At 39.0% G+C, this 18,132-nt stretch overlaps 1 protein-coding gene and 1 pseudogene across 4 annotated transcripts; both read right to left on the bottom strand.

Moving 5' to 3' along the window:
• Positions 1 to 955: 955 nt before the first annotated feature.
• ankle1 (ankyrin repeat and LEM domain containing 1) lies at positions 956 to 17,423 on the bottom strand. Of its 4 annotated transcripts, none has more exons than XM_088349991.1 (9): positions 17,154 to 17,423; positions 14,308 to 14,460; positions 14,079 to 14,184; positions 13,877 to 14,000; positions 9,836 to 12,124; positions 9,581 to 9,746; positions 7,165 to 7,327; positions 5,423 to 5,555; positions 956 to 3,068 (listed from the first exon to the last, which is right to left on the bottom strand). In XM_088349991.1, exons 1-9 carry the CDS (start codon positions 17,216 to 17,218, stop codon positions 2,902 to 2,904), a joined length of 3,366 nt encoding a protein of 1,121 aa, XP_088206117.1. In that variant the 5' UTR covers positions 17,219 to 17,423; the 3' UTR covers positions 956 to 2,901. The 4 variants fall into 4 exon arrangements, with proteins under 4 accessions (XP_088206117.1, XP_088206118.1, XP_088206119.1 ...); XM_088349992.1 differs by having other exon boundaries at positions 9,581 to 9,743; XM_088349993.1 differs by lacking the exon at positions 17,154 to 17,423 and adding an exon at positions 16,848 to 16,948.
• LOC148355264 (U2 spliceosomal RNA) lies at positions 6,610 to 6,774 on the bottom strand (annotated as a pseudogene).
• Positions 17,424 to 18,132: the final 709 nt, after the last annotated feature.

Below are 18,132 nucleotides of genomic sequence, written 5' to 3'. Positions count from 1 at the left end.
GGGGAGAACATACAAACTCCGCACAGGAAGTCTGGAGCTGGATTTGAACCCACGACAGGTTCCCATGACATGAACTGTGCCGTACATAGGATCATAAATCAATATTTATTTTTTTAAATAAGTCAGGGATTTTTGCCTGCCAACAAAGTTGATTGACTTAATTTGCCGTCTAAGAAGGAATTTGATTAATGGGCTGATTCTTCTTAATGATGGGTCAGTCAGTCCCTTGGGGTTAAATAATAATTTAGTAAGCATCAACATTGTCCTAAAAGACGCCTGCCTAAAATGTGTTTAGCACTTAATGGACAGTCCAGCCTTATTTTGCGCTGATTTGTACGCAATGCAATTTTATCAGACTACATGTACTTGGAGGTCTTCTTGGTGATAGGAATGAGTGGAGAGGTGTTGTGAAAGGATAGTGGGATGTTTGGACACGTTTTAAGGGATGGGCAGGGCACCTGTATGATGCGGCAGGGGTAAACCAGTGAAAGCTGTCGGGCCTTGCTGTTAAACAGAAGAGTGTGTTGTATCACCCTGACCCGAGAGACATGGCCGCTTTCTTGGGTCCCGTTTCATCTGGAGGGACGAAGCATGACCGACTTGGGTTCCAAGCTCCTTAACTTGTTTGGGTGTTTGGGCATTTGGCCATGGTCAAAATAAAATTAAAAAAAAATTAAATAAACTGTATGTGTGTCTTTTGCTACTTTTTCCCTTTTTTTAATTTTCTTTGTTTTTGTGTATGGGTTTGTCTTGCTGTCGGTCACCCCTCTCGAGGGATATGACTAGATAGATAGAGAGGTAGATATAGAGAGATAGAGATAGAGAGACATGTACTTTGGGGGGGAAATAGCACAATTTTGCAGTTGAGCATAAATACTGATTTTAACATCCAAGTTTGATTTTTTCCTCCTTAACCACACTCAGAATATGCATATCTGATATTTTCATGCCAGTGTGTGGAAACCGCGTTTATTCACTCCAGCACCAAGATAAAAACAATAATAAAAATAATCAAACTAAAAAGTGCTATCATGTATTTCTCCCTCAAAAATGAGACATACATTGCAAGAGGTTACACTGGACAGATTTATAGATACCCTCAAAGCAAATCAAAGTGGGGCTATATGATCAGTGGTTCTTTGCACCTATTTTCTTTTCACCTCTGTGGGGTGAGTGGCAGGAAACAGCAGGAAACATACTTTTTATATTAATTAACATTCAATGTACATACAAAAATGCTTCTTGCCAAGTGGGTTGAGAAACTTCATCAGACAGACTCTGTTTATCAGTTTTTTTCACAAGTCAAAAAAAAAAAAAATACAGCAGAATGACAGCTTGCATCCTCAAAAATGTCATTTAGGTAACTCTACAGGCAAACCCCAACCCTTAAGGAAATAAAACACATTATAAACAATCAAAATCCAATTTTCTGATGTGTAAAACTAAATGTTTATGAAGCATTTGGAGCAAATTTGCACATCGACAGTATCATTTTCTCAATCAGGCGTTATACAATTTCTGTGTAATATAAGTAACATGTCAACAATATGTTCAAGGACTTCAATTATATGTAAAAAGGTGGAAAATCAATTAATTGTTAAAGAGGGGGATAGTACTGACTAAAAAAACTTAACACAAAGCTCCTACTGTTCAAAAATGATGATCTTACATGATTGATATTTTTTACAAAAGATGTCCTTGCCTCGTGATAGAGACATTTTCTCTCACCCAGTGATCATTTCAGGTTGAAATAAGAAAAACCACCACATTGATAAGGAATGTAAACAGCCCATTTGGAATACACACACACCCTTGTGAAAATGGCCAGGTTTCTGTGATTATAAACAAAGACAATTACACAATTTAAACCATTGAGAGAGATTTTCCACCGTTTGTGGGACCCAAAAAGTGTATTTTAAGTGATTTTGTTTGGAAAGGACAGCCGAATTAGAGTTTCACTGAACTATTTAAATATAATAAATGAAATATTTCTGACGTCACCATAAAACACAAAATACGTTTGCAAAACATGCAAGGATATTCTAAAATGAATCTATTATTATTCACCAAAACATTCCAATGATACTGACAATGAGTTTACAATTAAAAAATGTAAATATTTTCACAGTATATTGGCATATTTTAAGCACATGTATGTGCAGGCTGAATTTTAAAAAAATAAATATGCTTGTACTGTAAATACTAAAATTTACTGACATGTGCTAGTATTCTATTCTCTCATAATACAAGTAAGGAAACATTTTTGTTAGCCAGTCCATCTATCAATCGTCAGTGATAATGTGTTGATAAATAAAATAATTTTGAGTATGCTCTTTGCAGTAGGGTATGAACTGATTTCGAATACTCATGTTTGTTAGTGGATGATTCCAAACAAAATCACATCCCAAGTGTAAATACAATCTAAGTTTTAAAAAAATGAACATGAACACTATGCTATTTACAGCAGTGATAGAGGAGGGGCCCAGAGGTTTTGATGCCCTGATACGTAATCAATAATAAGAAATGCAAGCTTGTTTCTGGTTGACTCCGAAACAATCGTGTATCCCAAGTTAAATACAGAATACATTTTAAAAATGAACATTATGCTACATACCCTAAGCTAGAGGTGAAACATTTGGCTTGAGCACCAGCCCAACCCGAAATGTGGCCAAAAACACAATTTGGCCTCTAGAGTTGTCACAAATAAAATACAAAAAAAACGTGTTCGCTTCGGGTACGGTCCCTCAAATCCAGTTAATTTGACGGACTCGGGTTTGGTCAGGCTATCATACCCGCAGATTTTTTTAGGCCCAATTTTACCTTTACATGATACAAAATCAACAATAAAGTCATCCCAGTTCTTGAATTTGAGTCTGCTTTAGAAAGTCTGTTATTTCCCGTTTACTGTCTTATGTCCACTGGGCGGAGCTGTCGCTCACCTTCAGCCAGGAAGATCTGCATGGCCCTGTACAGAAGGTGGACACCGAGCTCACGCTTTTTCTTCACCGGCCAATTGGATACCACTCCGTAGAAATCCCCACGTTTCAGGTTGGTGAGCATCTTCAACCCTGCAACATAATTTAAAGATGATTTGAATGAGACCAGACTTCTTTCAAGGACGTATAACCATAAATTCTGGACTAGTGAGCGCACCTGATTTAAAGTTGCATGCGCAAATTTACGAACAAATCTGAGTTTGGTCTCCGTAAAAGCCGCACAGGCTTTAAAGTCCCAGCCTAAAAGACCCATAAAGATGAACTCATTCATGTCCATTTATAGCATTTAAAAATAAAATAAAAAAAGTAAAGGGACAGTGTGTATTATTTGCTCACTACATGTTGTAGTATTCTGTTCAACCTAAAATGAGTGTTTACAATTAAAAGTAAGAAAAAAAATTACAAGATTCAAAGTGACCATAAAACAATATTTATTTTTTGCCAAGCCTTTTGCCAGATATATATTTTTTGGGGGAACCATTAGCAGCAAGATGACAGACAATAATGTCGGCTGCTTGTAGGTGAAGCTTGTGTTAAATGCCAATATCTTAACAGTATATCAAATAATGCACATCTTTATGATTGTTCATGTAATTTTTGTTATTTTTTCAAATCAAGCAGCACGGCGACTGAGTGGTTAGCGCGTCCGCAGCAGTTCTGTGGTCATGAGATCGAACCTTCCTGTGTGAAGTTTGCATTATCTTCCCGTGCTTGCGTGGGTTTCCTCTGGGCACTGCGGTTTCCTCCCGCATTTCAAAAACATGCATATCAGGTTAATTGGCGGTTCCAAATTGTCACTAGGTGTGAATAGGCGAGTGAGGTGTCCGTTTCTGTGTGCCCTGAGACTGGCTGGCAACCTGTTCAGGGTGTCCCTTGCGCACTGCCCGATGATAGCTGGGATGGGCTCTAGCACCCCCGGGACCCTACTGAGGATAAACGGTGCAGATAATAGATGGATGGATGTTTACATCCATAGTTTTTATTCAATAACTGACATTTTTACCCCTATCAGGCACTGAATACCACACACTGACCCTATAGTTGCAGCACTTGCGTTTATGGATCAATTTATTACTGATTGATGGATTTTCAAACAAATTTCCTTTTTTTTCTTTCGATCTTATTTTGTGTGGGGAACAAGGAACAAAATTATTTGAAAACAGGGTGATATTTCTATCCAAACTTTTTGTGGAAAGCCCAATTTAGCCAGAACTCCCCAAGACCTTAGAGCCAGCGGCCCCCCGCTTAATCCAGTTTGAGACCCTTAATCTGGACTAGTATATAGATCCCGATTTGTATGTGTGTATGTGTGATTTGTATGTGCCTTATAAGCTTCAAAACAGCTGGACTGTTTTTTTTTTTGTGAAATGTGACACGGTGGTACCTTAGAAGGGAGTGTCTTTAGCTAGCTTTTGTATCAAGGCACCCCAAATAAATACCAACAAAATCGATAAACATCCGCTTTTGTGTACAAGCAGCTCCGGGGCTGCATTCAGTCACACTGCTCTTCGGCACTCCCTAGTGGCTACCTGGTGATTTTTTAAAAAAACACCAGCCACGACAACCTTGCTCGAAGCCAGGCCAATATGCTTGTTATTCAAAAATGCTTGAAATCATTCTAACAAGTACTGTCAGCTGATTGGAGAAAGTGACTAAAAATTGGGTATTTTTTTCCTAGCGGGTTGAAAACTGTGACATCACATTAGGAAAGGTAAATACCTGATAGTCACCTGCTGCCACACTTAAATATTCAATGAGCAGACACTACAAGTGAGAAAAATTCCAAACATATATGTTTTTGTTTGGCCTGTGCATTTGTTAATGCCAATTTAATTTATATTAACTGCTGCACTGGTTGATTGAGATTGACAGCTGTGGACAAAGTCTGCAAAAAGTGTCAATGTGTTACTTTCCTAGACATTTCGCCGCTGATTCTTCCAAGAGCGCAATCTTGATCCAAATGGACAGTGGGAATCTCGTTCATCCATTCATGTACGTCACTAATTAGATGATGAGGGATTTGGCGACTGAAGAAAGCCATTGTTACTCGCTCGATTTACCCGCGCTTCATTAAATTTCTTTACTTTTGACATTAAGAGCACCCGGCAGAAATCGTGAAGTTTTAACAGTCAGATTCCCTTGTCCGCACCAATTCTGAGCAAGCTGCTCAGCGCTGGCCGAGGCGAAATGCCGGGGAATCGCCACCGGACAGGGCAGGGAGCACTGCAACCAGAGAGATTTGCCTAAAGTTCCCGCCGACACCCTTGAGACCATCTGTCCCGTGAATTTTTTTTTTTTTTTTTTAAACAAGGCGCACCAGTATTAAAATCTGCAGTGTTTACAATTTATGAGAAAAGTAGTGGCTTGTAGTCCAGAATTTACGCTAATGAAACATTGTATAGAATGCAGTTTCTTCTTTGCCATACCGATGGCCTCCACCATGCAGGCCTCTCTTGTGTAGGCCTCCACTGGAATGACATTCTGGAAGCAATGCAATGAGATGACTCCATTCTCTGCATTCCATATCTGAAGTATTTGCTGCACTTTGGGACACAGTTTCTATCACAGAGATGAAAGAAAGGTTACATTTATTAAATATATTTTAGAGTAAGTAGTACATTTATTCTAGATCTGTGTTTTTCAACCTTTTTTAAGCCAAAACACATTTCTTTCATTGAAAAAAAATCCCGCATTACACCACCGGTCGGTGCTGTTGTATCTACGGTAAAATTAAATCCAAATGAAAACTAGATTTTGCTAGACCGCACAGGCACACAAATTGGATAATTTTCCACGACACAGTACGACAATTAATTACTATGCCAAGGCAGAGTGGTCGAAAAACTATTATATCACAAGTACTAATATTACAAATAATATATCAAATATATATATCAAACTGAAGGACAATATCTTATTGGCTGTAAGTCAAAGAACAAAGCACATTGTTTACACTCAGCAGCATTTTAATGTATATATATACAACAACACAGAATATATGCAAATAGTCTTACTTTTTCTAAGGACATATTTAATTTAATTTTTATTCTATCCAAGTTTTAAACTTCTTTTATCCATATTTTACACCGGGGTGCCAAAGAAAATGTAATTAGAATAGAATAGAATATACCTTTATTGTCATTGTTACAAAATGGGTTAACATATTGTGACAACGAAATTGGGCATGACACTCTAGTTTTACACATTCACAGTAATAATTGGCATTATTACGTGATTGACAATAAAGACAAGCTTGAATCTTGAAAATGATTGCAAATTTTTGGATATACAATTAATTAAGTATTTTTTTATTATTATTATTTGTCGTTGCATCAAAATATAACTTTTTTTTAATTCGAATAAAATTGAATGATTACGCAATTTGTTTTTTAAGGCATTTAGTACATCATCAATATAAGATTGTAAGCTTTTTTGTTAATTGAAAGGGGGGGTTTTGGGGTTTTTAAGGGTTATTGTTCTATCTTCGTTATTCATTATCCATTATCCGTTATCGGTCAGTTCATAATACGCTACAAAGCCTAGGAGCCGGGACACCTACTCTCAGCCAAAAGGCCAAGCTAAAGTCCTAGCCCTAAAGCCTTGCTGCGATCATTGCGAAAGCACCGTTCCCGGAGGTACTGCAATACCGGGCCGATGCGTGGAGTGGACAGAGCAAGCTCTTATTCCATCTCCGGAATGCAAAAATCAAAGATCAGTACACAATTCTGGAGTACACAATCTTATATTCATGATTGGCATCATGAGTGCAAGAAGATACTTTGAATACTTGCCAAGATAAAAAAACATATAAGACAATTGAATCAGTTACTACAATAACATAGTTGCAAACAGCCATATAAAGAACAAGTACCAGACAACTGGGATCGGTTACGAACAACAGGTCATAAATCTATTGCAAGTGCAACCATCTGCTGCAGAGACGCTGATCAACTGGGTGTAGCAGTAGATTTCTGTGGCAGGTGGCTGCCAAAATCATTGTACGTGTTTCCAGGCTGCTACACACTGCAATGCTGGACATTGAATGAAAAAAATGAGCCTCTTCTGGCCGTGGTCGTCATTACAGGTAGACCAAAGTAAAGCAACACGTGAGTCGAATGCAACCTGCACATAATTATACTGTAACATGAAATGTAATACCCGATCTTACCTTTGACGTCTTATCGCCTTTATAGTACTCCAAGGCTTCGTAAAGATGACTGTAAGGGCGGGATCTTTTCCCTTTACCCACATAAAAAATAGCATTGACAAATGTCTGGAAACTGTCCTGTGGAGTCATGCTTTGGCTTCGCCATGGTAGATTTTTTGTCACTCTGAAAAAAAACAAAGCATCAAAAAATTTGAATACATTTGTTATCTATTTAAGTCCATCGATAAGAAAACGCCTCAAAGAAAGGTAGCGCTGATAATTATTTTCTGGAAAGAGCTGGAGCAATATTTCTTCATCTCACGCAATCTTTCGATTCTCTCTCTCTAGTTTTTCTCTCGCTGTCTTTTTTCTCCCTCACTCTGTGTTTTATCTTTCTCCCCTTTTCCTTTCTTTTCTCTGTTCTTTCTCAATCATTTTCTTCTATCTTTCTCTGATCTGTTTTTCTCTCTATCTCTGCGTCTTTCTCTTTCTTTCTTTCTTCCTTGCTCGCTCAGGGGCGTCAAAACTAGTAAGCGAGATGATTTTGTGGACCACCGTCAGTATTTTTTTAGGCCTACAAAATATACTAGAAATAGCAATTAACATGGACCACATGGCTAGTTAGAGTATGTCACAAAAGTGAGTACACCCCTCAAATTTCTGCTGAGATTTCATTATATTATTTACTAGAAGAAACATTGCTTTGGCACAATAATAAGTCTGTCAACAAAGGCCATGGCTTACTGGAAAGATATCCTCTGGTCTGATGAGACAAAGATTAAATTATTTGATTAAGATGGTGTGGGGCATATGTGGCAGCAAACAGGCAAGGAGTACAAATGCCTTTGTCTTGTGCCTAAAATCTAGCATGGTGTTGGGAATGTCATGGTTTGGGACTACATGAGTGCAACTGGAGTTGGGGGTTGAAATTCCATTGAGGACAACATGAACTCAAGCATATACTGTGAAATACTGGAGCGGAGAATGATGCCCTCCCTCCATAATCTGGGTCTCAGGGCAATATTGCAGCCTGACAATGACTCTAAATACACTTCGAAGATGACCAAGGCTGTTCTAAAAGGGCTATGGGTAAACGGGATGGACTGGGCAAGCATGTCTCCAAATCCAATAGAACATCTTTGGGACATCCTCAAGCAGAAGGTGGAGAAGCACAGGATCTTGAATATCCCCCAGCTCACTCATGTTGTCATAGAGGAGTGGAAGAGCATTCCGGTGGCAATTTGTGAGGCTCTGGTGAAATCCATGGCCAGGACGATTAAAGTGGTTCTTCAAAATCATGGGGTCCACACAAAATATTCAACTTAAGGAACTTTTACTTAAGGGTGTACTCACTTTTGTTACCAAGGGTTTAACTACTAATGGCTCTATTTTAAGTTTTTTTGAGGGGAAAATAAATTTACACTGTTATATAAGCTTTACACAGGCTACCTTTCATTATCTCAAAATAATGTTTCTTCGGAGTTGTTTAATTAAACATTATGATGAAATCTCTGCAGAATTCTGAGGGGTGTACTCACTTTTGTGACATACTGTACCAAATAACTGGCGGTGTGAGGATCTGCAAAAAATAATTCTGCCACCGCAAATATCAATATGCAATGTCGTTTATTATATAAAACAAAAAATGAAGTAAACAATGTCGACCAACATCTTTTACTTTCTGTAATATGGCAAGGTCGCTGAATACAAAATATTTTTAAAAGCTCAGGACAGTTTTTAATTTGAAAATGTGACAGGGACCAGGCAAAATTATTAATGAAGTCTCAACAAATTGTGATCTGCCTTGGCAAAATACATATAACATGTTCAAAAAAGGACATTTTAAGAGTGTTACATATTTTAGTTTCTAAATTACATTTATCTCAAGTACTGACAGTGGTGTAGCAATTTGAATTTTGTCATGTTGGAGTCATTACAACGGTATTAACAAAAAAATTATTTCACGATTGGCAAATGAGGATTGCCAATGATGCATTTACCACGAATAACAAATTTTAATCAACGTGAACTGGAATTACTGTGATAATTGAAAATTGGAGATATTACAGAGTGAATTTTCTCAATATTCAAAATTCGACCAGCTATTCAATTCTGGGCTAAGACAGGCATTGATACTTCCATTAGGAAAACTGTTTTGTAGCAGTTTAGATCTTAGTGCTGTAAACTAACAATACTTTCTTGATTTCTCAATCTTAAAGTGTTGATTTCATTTCAAAGAAAATCATTTATTGATATGCTGTTCTCAAATGAAAAATGTTGACACCCCTAGTCTGAAATACTCCAAAGTAATTACCAACCATTTAGAGTTTTCTTTTTTTCAGTTTGGCCAGTTCAGACTAAAGATTGCGGGGCAAAAATGGGCCATGGAAGGTAAAAAAAAAAAGGGGTAAAACATAATATAGAGCACCAGTATCACCTTGGGTCAAGCAACAAATAGTTGAAGCTGGACTTGATATTGCCCTCTCTCCACTTTCTGTTTTGATCAGGTTGATCAAATTGTCGGCACAAGGCTTGTTCGTCGTCCTGACATTCAGGAAGCTTAAATGTCCTCAAGGCCAAATTTAGTTCTACGCTATAACCTGCTACACAAGGATGGGGGGGAACAAAAACAAGATTATCGAACTGTGTGAAAAATAAATTAAAACAGTTTACAGAGTGACAAAATGAATACCTTTTTTTGAGTGTTCATCTTGATCCTGTTGCTGTGGCATTTTCGAGTCGGACTCCTGCAAAAGGCGGCACAGCCTTCGAATGTACACTGGCCTGGTTCGACGACTGAAGGGGCCCGGACTCTCCCCTACTTCTATGAGCCTCTGTCTGAGCTCCTTATCCGTTAACCCTTCGGTCTCCAGCAGTAACCTACACTTAACTTCCTCAGCCTTCTGTTCATCAGGGCTTTTTGTTGGTTTCTGGTTTTCTTTTCCGTCTCCTTTATTGGACTGCATGGAGCGCCAGTCATAGAGGATGGTCTCTTCGCTGCTTGTAGTACTCATGCCTGAGCTGCATGAGGTATTAGCTGTTGGTGGAATGTGGGCCTCAATCAGTTTGTAACCCTGCTCTGTGTCGGTGTAAAGATATTCCACTGGTCCGTCAGCATCTTCGAGATGAGGACGTCCCCCGGGAGTATAAGACAAGTTGGCAAGGTTGTGTGACCTACGGCTAGTGGACAGAAGACTCATGTTGTATCTTGGAGTGCATCCAGTGTTTGGAGTGCTTAGAAGGTTTGAGTTCTTTCTTGAGCTCTTTGGAGAAAAATAACTGGAACTGGATGAACTCGAGACGGATCCTGTTTGAGAGCTAGAGTCCCCCGTGATCCAGACCTTTTCCTGTTGTTGGCAAGATGCTTTTGGAAAATCAGTTTCCTTCTTTTTTACCTCATCTGTACTTGTAACATCATCAGTCAAAAACTCATGACCATCAGAAAGTCCAACTTCTTGTCCCCGAAGAGCCTGGATAACCTCTGCAAGATTTCTTTCATAAGAATCTATCGAGGATTCAGGATTTTCCTCCAAGATGACTGTGTCACATAGAGTTTGTGAATCAACATTTGTACCACCGTTTCTTTTGGGAAGGGTGATAGTCTCAGGCAGGCTTGAGCTCATACAGGAGCCTGCTCTTAGGTTGCTGGACTGAGTTTCCGGGTAGTCTTCTGGTAACAAATTTGGTTCTTTCTCAGAAATGGACAATTTACCTCGGGGTGAACTGTAGTCATCTTTATGAGATCTAGGCATTATATGTCGAGTTCGCATTGGACTGGAGAAAGTCTCCTCAAATAGGCAAGATGTGCGTAAAAGGCCCTCAGGGGTTTTGCTCTCTCTAAGTGAGCAGCGACTTTGTCTCGACTGTGATCGGCTCGTTACATATGGACTTGGTGTAAATGTTTCATTAACTTTATATGGATTTACATCCAACGGATTGGCTGCTTCATGATCAAGAGAAGCGTTAACAAATTCCTGACTTGGAAAATTTTCGCTTGTCAATCGCTCCTTATCATGTTTGAAAACATCAACAAAACGTTTACTAGAAGATTGTGGGATGGCTTCAGGGGATTTGGTAGTTTGTTCTGAAAGAGAAAGCTGTTTAGCAGAAGTGCAAATATCCAGGGCACTAGTGTAATGGTCACTTTCACAACTACCATAACTACTACTGCCCCCACTGCTACTGTTAGACCTACTTGGATTTTTTTGTTGGCCTTTATTGCTTGGATCTTTATTCACAACCCCTTCTCCTTTATTATCGAGGTCTTGCAAAGCACACTGACTCATGACAGTTTTATCCAAGTCTTCCTCTGTACTTGTACTACTTTCCCGACAGAAAACAAAGACATGGTCTGGTGAGGTGACGTCTAAGCCTTGTTGTGGTAGAACCGTTGCCAATCGTTCAGAATCCAGGAATCCAGAGTACTCAGTCAGGTCAAAAGACAGGTTTTCCATACCATGAGTACCATCAACTGCTATTGTTTTGGGAGTTTCAGGACTAAAAACAGGATAATATTCGTCCACATTACAGAAGCTGACGCTTTTACGATTTGGACGTCTGTATAAAAAACTTGGAAGCTTGTTTAGTTGGTCAGGATTTGCTGGGCCGGGTTTTAGTGCACCCTTCTCTGACGAGACTATATCAGCAGGATTGAAAAAAAGATTCTCTTTTGGAATTGGGTTTGTGGGTCCGGCCGTTGACATCCGAGTACTGGATAGAAGAGAGACGTCCTCAGATTCCCAGTGTAGAAAAGTGCTACTGTCCGGATTATGTCCCATTTCCGTTTCTCCATCAAGGAGTTTGTTGTGGATTACACCTTTGCAATCTACCCTTCCATTTATGCATAAGGGGTTAAAGAATGATGAGCACCTTGTGCTACTTAAAGGGGCTTCACCAATATCACTTATCAGAGAAGACTGGGAAGTAAAGCTGGAGCCAGATTCAGGATAACCAGATGTATCAGTGTGGTCTGAATATACAGCTAAGAAGAGACAAAAAAAAAGAAGACGAAAAGGAGTATTAGCGTGATTGAGCATTTAGGAACTGATCTTGAGTTGCAGTTAGATTTTTGTTTCAATCACAAGGTAAACCTGTTGCATGTGTGATAAACGCTGAATGGTCAATGAAAAATTGCCATCACCAACTCAAAACTATATTAAGAAAACAGTATGGAAAATGTACGATTATTTTCCATAATTTAAAAACAACTTATCTTCCTATTACAGATAATACTCACAAGCACATGGGCGCTTTCGGTTTTGAGTGAATAATGTATACTAGACCAACATTTTTAGAATTTAGGGAGTATAGTAAAATTCATCTCATCTCATCTCATTAGCCGTACCGCTTATCCTCAGTAGGGTCGCGGGGGGGCTGGAGCCCATCCCAGCCATCTCCGGGCAGTGGGCAGGGGACACCCTGAACCGGTTGCCAGCCAATCGCAGGGCACACGGGGACAGACAACTCACTCGCTCATTCACACCTAGGGACAATTTGGACCGGCCAATTCACCTGAAATGCATGTTTTTGGAACGTGGGAGGAAACCGGAGTGCCCGGAGGAAACCCACGCAAGCACGGGGAGAACATACAAACTCCGCACAGAAAGTCTGGAGCTGGATTTGAACCCACGACAGGTTCCCATGACATGAACTGTGCCGCACAAGCGCTAACCACTGCGCCGCCGTGCTGCCTATAGTAAAATTATCTACTGGAAATATTTTTTTTCCACGACCCAAAGTTCAGAATCACTGCTTTATATTGTAGTTTGTTGTATGTTATAGTTGTAACTTCAAGATTTTATTCATACTAAAAAAACTTAAAAGGCAAATTTCTGCTACTATATTGCATAGTTGTTATTATTGGACATTGGTGCAATTTGGATCTTTTCAATTCAGAGCCATTGTTGTTTGGAATATGATGACACTCGTGGACAGTAGGCCATTGTGTTTATTTTAAGAATAAACAAACTGTTTAACCGCCCTCCACAGTTGCTAAATTGACTAATTTTGCTTCTTTCTGCCGTGTGGTGCTGTGAGAGGTCACCCAGCATCCACCACGAAGAAGAAATCTGGCTTCTACTTCCTAGTTTGTGTGTATGTAAACACACTGCACTGAATCTCTAGCATGCTAAGTACTTTGACATTTTTATTGTTTAATATCTTGTGCATCCATTCGATATGGTTGGTGTAAAGTGTAAAGGGGATGCCAGCTGTTTCTTTTGAAATGAAAGTGGAATAAGAAAGTTTGATGCGGTTGAGAAAAAGGTTGGATCGGTTTTTTTTTGGTTCACTTTTTACCATGGAGGGGGAAGTCGCCAAACTCTTCCAAAATTAAGTTAAACTTAATTTTATTTATCTTTATAGTCAAGTCATGTTTATTTGTGAGCCCCTAATCACAAGGAGTCTCAAAGAGCTTCACAGACCACAGAATGTCAACGCCTGATGTGTAGCTTCGTTTATCAGTACTATGCTTAATCATTCAGCCTGCTTTGTAACATTATAGAGCATATTGTTTTATTAAACATTTATTTTTCAGTTTCAAAACAATACATAAACATACTTATATACCTTAAACATAAAAAATATAGCACTGAAGCAACTTACGAACAAATTCAACTTACGAACAATCGTCCGGAATCTTGTTTGTAAGTAGGGCAGCGTCTGTACTTAATGAATATAAATTACCTACAAAAAATCTGTTTAAAAACTATTGTTGGCCAAAAGATTTTCTTACTGTATTTGAAATGAGGCAGGTCATCATCTTCTGCACCCTCATCAGTGGACAGATACTCAAGTAAAAGCTGAGCACACCTTCGGTTGTCCTCGAGTTCTGCAAGGCGCATTGGTGTATTTCCTTCCTGCGTGAATTAATAAGTACTTCAGGGTCAACACTGTGTCCCTTTTGCTGACAACTACAACCAGACGATAGACCTTACATTATCTTTTATGTTGGGGTTCCCGCCATTTATCAAGAGTAACTTCAGATTTTGATAGCATCCCCAAATTGCAGCGACATGAAGTGGAGTTAGCCCGTCTGATGATCTGTAAGGAAAGTGTAAAATGCCTTTTTTTTGTACTTCAGGGGTTGAAATAAGAGCATTAACCGCTCAGTTAATGAGTCAAAATGCATATATTTGATACACTGTGTGTGTGTCATTCACCCACCTTACATTCAAGTCGGCACCGTGTTGCAGTAACAGTTTCAAGCATCGCATATTCTTTTCAGTTTCCTTCCCTACCGCCAAATGTATTGCAGCCACCCCCTTACTGCCCACTAGGTCTGGGAGTGCACCTTGGGACAGGAATAGCTTCACAGATCTGTGGCAGGGGAGAAAAATATTGCACTTTGTCAGCATGTCCTGGAATGGAGAACATTACAAGACCGAGAAAATGTTCATCGCCATCCAGGCAAATAATCTTTACCCCAAAAATATATAAATAATGCCTTATTACTCAGATGCAGTAAAAATTAGTTGAGGGATGTGCATCAGTGTTTTATACATTGCCCCAGACACACCACAGGAAATGGTGCCCACACGACCCTAGTGGTTAAGGGAACGATGGGTTGGCCCTGTGACACAAGGTTATGCTGTGTTCTTCAGCCAGACCGTCTGTTGTGGTCTGAGCTCCTGTCTCTACTCTGTTTAGTGTCTTTTGTTGAAATAGGATGTTTGTTTCTCCTTCATATGTTGATCTTTCCCAGTGAAAGCTTGTTGGTTCCAAGTATACTTGACTGATGGGCAGGGGTGTTCTAATGCTTTGACCCATTAGCAGCTGTGCAGGAGAAACGCTTTGTGCCAAAGGTGTGTCCCTTTAAGCCATGAGGGCCTTGTGGGAATATTCCAACTTCTGACACCATGTAACATTGTTGATGCATTGTATGAATAAGACTAGCAAGACGAGTGTATCTTTTCATGCTGCTTTAATCATATATTCAAGTTTGTTGGCATCTCACAACATACTATGTGGGAATTGGCATTACCCCTTAATGTCCCCAATCGGTACACGGGCACATTAGTTTCACCTATAGGTTCTCACCAATATTCCCACAGGATGGAAAGAGTAATCGTCATATTATTTGTAAACGTCATTTCAAAAAAGCCAACATAAGGTTTAGAAAGTGGGTCAACCTTTTGAGAATGTTTTGAGAAGTTGGAAGTTTGCATTTCTGTTTTGCAATTCCGAATATTAGAGTTTTTTCTATATTTCCTTCACTTAAAGACCTCTACAGCCGTAATTGCCCAAATTTTACATTTTTACAGTTTACATCTGCATTTGGATCTCTATTCGTATTTGTTATAGGTACTAATGTGTACAGCTAAGATAAGGAATTGGTTAAAACAAGTAGTATATTTTTCTTAGCCAAGTGATGTATTTTCACATAACAAACAAACCCATTATTTGATCCTATTTCAGCAATATCTTTAAGTCAGTGTTATAATGCTCATAACAATATCAAGTAATTATTGCTGTTACTGACAAAGCATAGATTGATTGATTGATTGATTATGGCTCTAGTCTCTCTAACACTATTTTTGGAGATTTGTTTACGGAAGCAGTTTGTGTAATTGCAAACAAAAATAAAGACAAACATAAAAAATGGATATTGTGTGTTTTGCAAAGTTTTAAAGAAAAGTTATCTTTTATCGGTATTGATGTACAGATAAAGGATTTTATTGGTTATTGTTATCAGTAGGACAAAACTTAACGCGCACACATCATGTGCAAAATAACAAGGATAGGTCATTTATTTTTAATACACTTTTTTGTTTTGCACAAGTAAAATATAATATATTTGGATAAGGTGGTCAGTAAATAGTATCTTACATATTTGCAGATTTATTGCATTTATTTGTATGTGTTTTTGTTTATTGTCCAGCCAATTGAACAAACACTTTGTTTTATATTATCAAATAATCTGTTGTTTTGTGCAATATTTTTCTTTCTGTCCAAAACATTTTTATTTGAACAAAATGAAGCATTGGAATGAAGGGCGGCATTAGCTCAGGAGGTAGAGCGCTCATCTTGGGATCAAGAGGTCGCAGGTTTGATTCCTGGCTCCTCTGTGTTATATGTCGAAGTGTCCTTGGGCAAAACACTGATTTCCTAATGCCCCCAATAAGCAGGTCGGCGCCTTGCATGGCTGCTATGTGTGTGAGTTTGTGTGTGAATGGGTAAGTCTGAAGCACATTGTAAAGCGCTTTGGGAGGTAATTGACTTGAAAAGCGCTATATAAAATGCAGACCATTCAACGTGTCCTCATCACTCCATACAATCTTTGTAGGAAATTTTCCATCTTCATTGCATGCTTTCAAGTGCCACTTGGAAATCTCTACTCTTGGGTCATCATCATTAGAAGCATGAACTCATCTTGGAAGTGTAACTTTTGTTGTAAGATTTGAAGAAGCGGAAGCTCCAGGGCAACAGATGGTGTAATTGTAACCTGTGCAGTCCTTTGAGATATTTTATGATTAAGAGCTATACAAATAAATGTGACTTGACTGTATTGCCTTTGGGTAGCAGCTATTTATTAGTCTGTTAGTATTAGTCCCAAAAAAGTGCCCAGTCAAACCTTCACTCTTCTTTCTAGAAAACAACTTGGATCATTTGGCAAATTGGAGCGCAGCTTTAAAATGAAGCAAAGAGATGCAGAGGAACATGGGACAAACAATAAAACAATTTAAATTCCACAATGCCGATCTTACCGACAAATCCTCAACATCATTAGCCGATCTGCACTGTTTTGCTTTACCGTATTTCAAATTATTTTACTCACGCAAGGCACACGTAGCATCTTGATCATCGCTTCCTAAAGAAATCGCATCGGCAATGGAATATCCTTCATACATCCTCCATTACCTAATCAAACGTCACGTAACACGCATTTTGACGACAGAAACACAAAACTTAAAAAACAATCAACACAATGACGAAGAAAATACTGAGCCGTCAAAATAGAAATCGATGCGGGTGCAGGCACCTATTCAACAAAAGAACAAAGTCTACATCACCTCGGATCTCCATTCTTCACCGCAGCGCAGAGTTCACTCGCTAATTTCCTTTTCTTCCGATCCATGTCGACATTAGTTCAAAATAAAACTGGATTTTCAATCCTTCGCATCTTCACCTTAGAATTGTTATTGACATGGCCGGAAAAAAACGGCGAGAGAGGCTAAAAACTAAACCCACTCCTCAGTCCCAAATGGCTGTACGCATTGCTTGCATAATAGAAATAAACTCTTGTGTTAAATCGCCAGGAATTGTTTTATATCAACCGTGCAGTGTGTATGATTTTGAACAAAACAAATCTTCCCTCCATTGGAAAAGAACCCTCCCTTTAGATGACGTCTACGGATGCACAGTCTCGCCTAAAGGAGATGAGATGCACTGCTGCCTCCTCCCGGACAGGAATGCTAAATACCTTGGGGGGAAGAAAACTTTTTTTGTTGTTTTTGTTTTTGTTTTTGCTGTGTCAGACGTGTCAAACTAATTCTAGCTCAGGGGGCACACGATGAAAAAACATTCCATACCTGTCAACCTGTACGTTTTGGCCGTACAAAGTACATTTATTATGCATTTTAAGACGAAAATCTGTACAGAAAACACAAATTTTTCCATTATGGGTACCATCCGGTACACACCGACTATCACGAAACGGCAAATTAATCAAGTCAAACAAGTTCGCCGCGGTACCCTCTATCTCGGTATCGTTTTTTCGTTGCAAACGAAGCAAGCGGTTTGATGCTACTGCCACCTGGGGATTTACCATCATGCATCATTCCGATTACACGTGAAAAAAAGCGAAAGCAGAGCAGTAGGCCTACAATACAACATAGTTTTGAATTTTCTTTCGATACAATCATCAAGTCGCAATGGTCGAACCTGAATTAAAACGCCGTAGATCATTCAGATCTGAAAACAACAGGCGGGGTTGATTGAGCATTTGAAATACATGTGGTCTTAAAAAAAGGGATTTCATGTGGTAGTTGT

This window comes from Urocampus carinirostris, chromosome 12, assembly GCF_059441175.1.
Source record: "Urocampus carinirostris isolate Australia breed hairy pipefish chromosome 12, RoL_Ucar_1.0, whole genome shotgun sequence".
Classification (NCBI taxonomy): domain Eukaryota; kingdom Metazoa; phylum Chordata; class Actinopteri; order Syngnathiformes; family Syngnathidae; genus Urocampus; species Urocampus carinirostris.
This window is presented reverse-complemented; position numbering and strand designations above follow the sequence as displayed.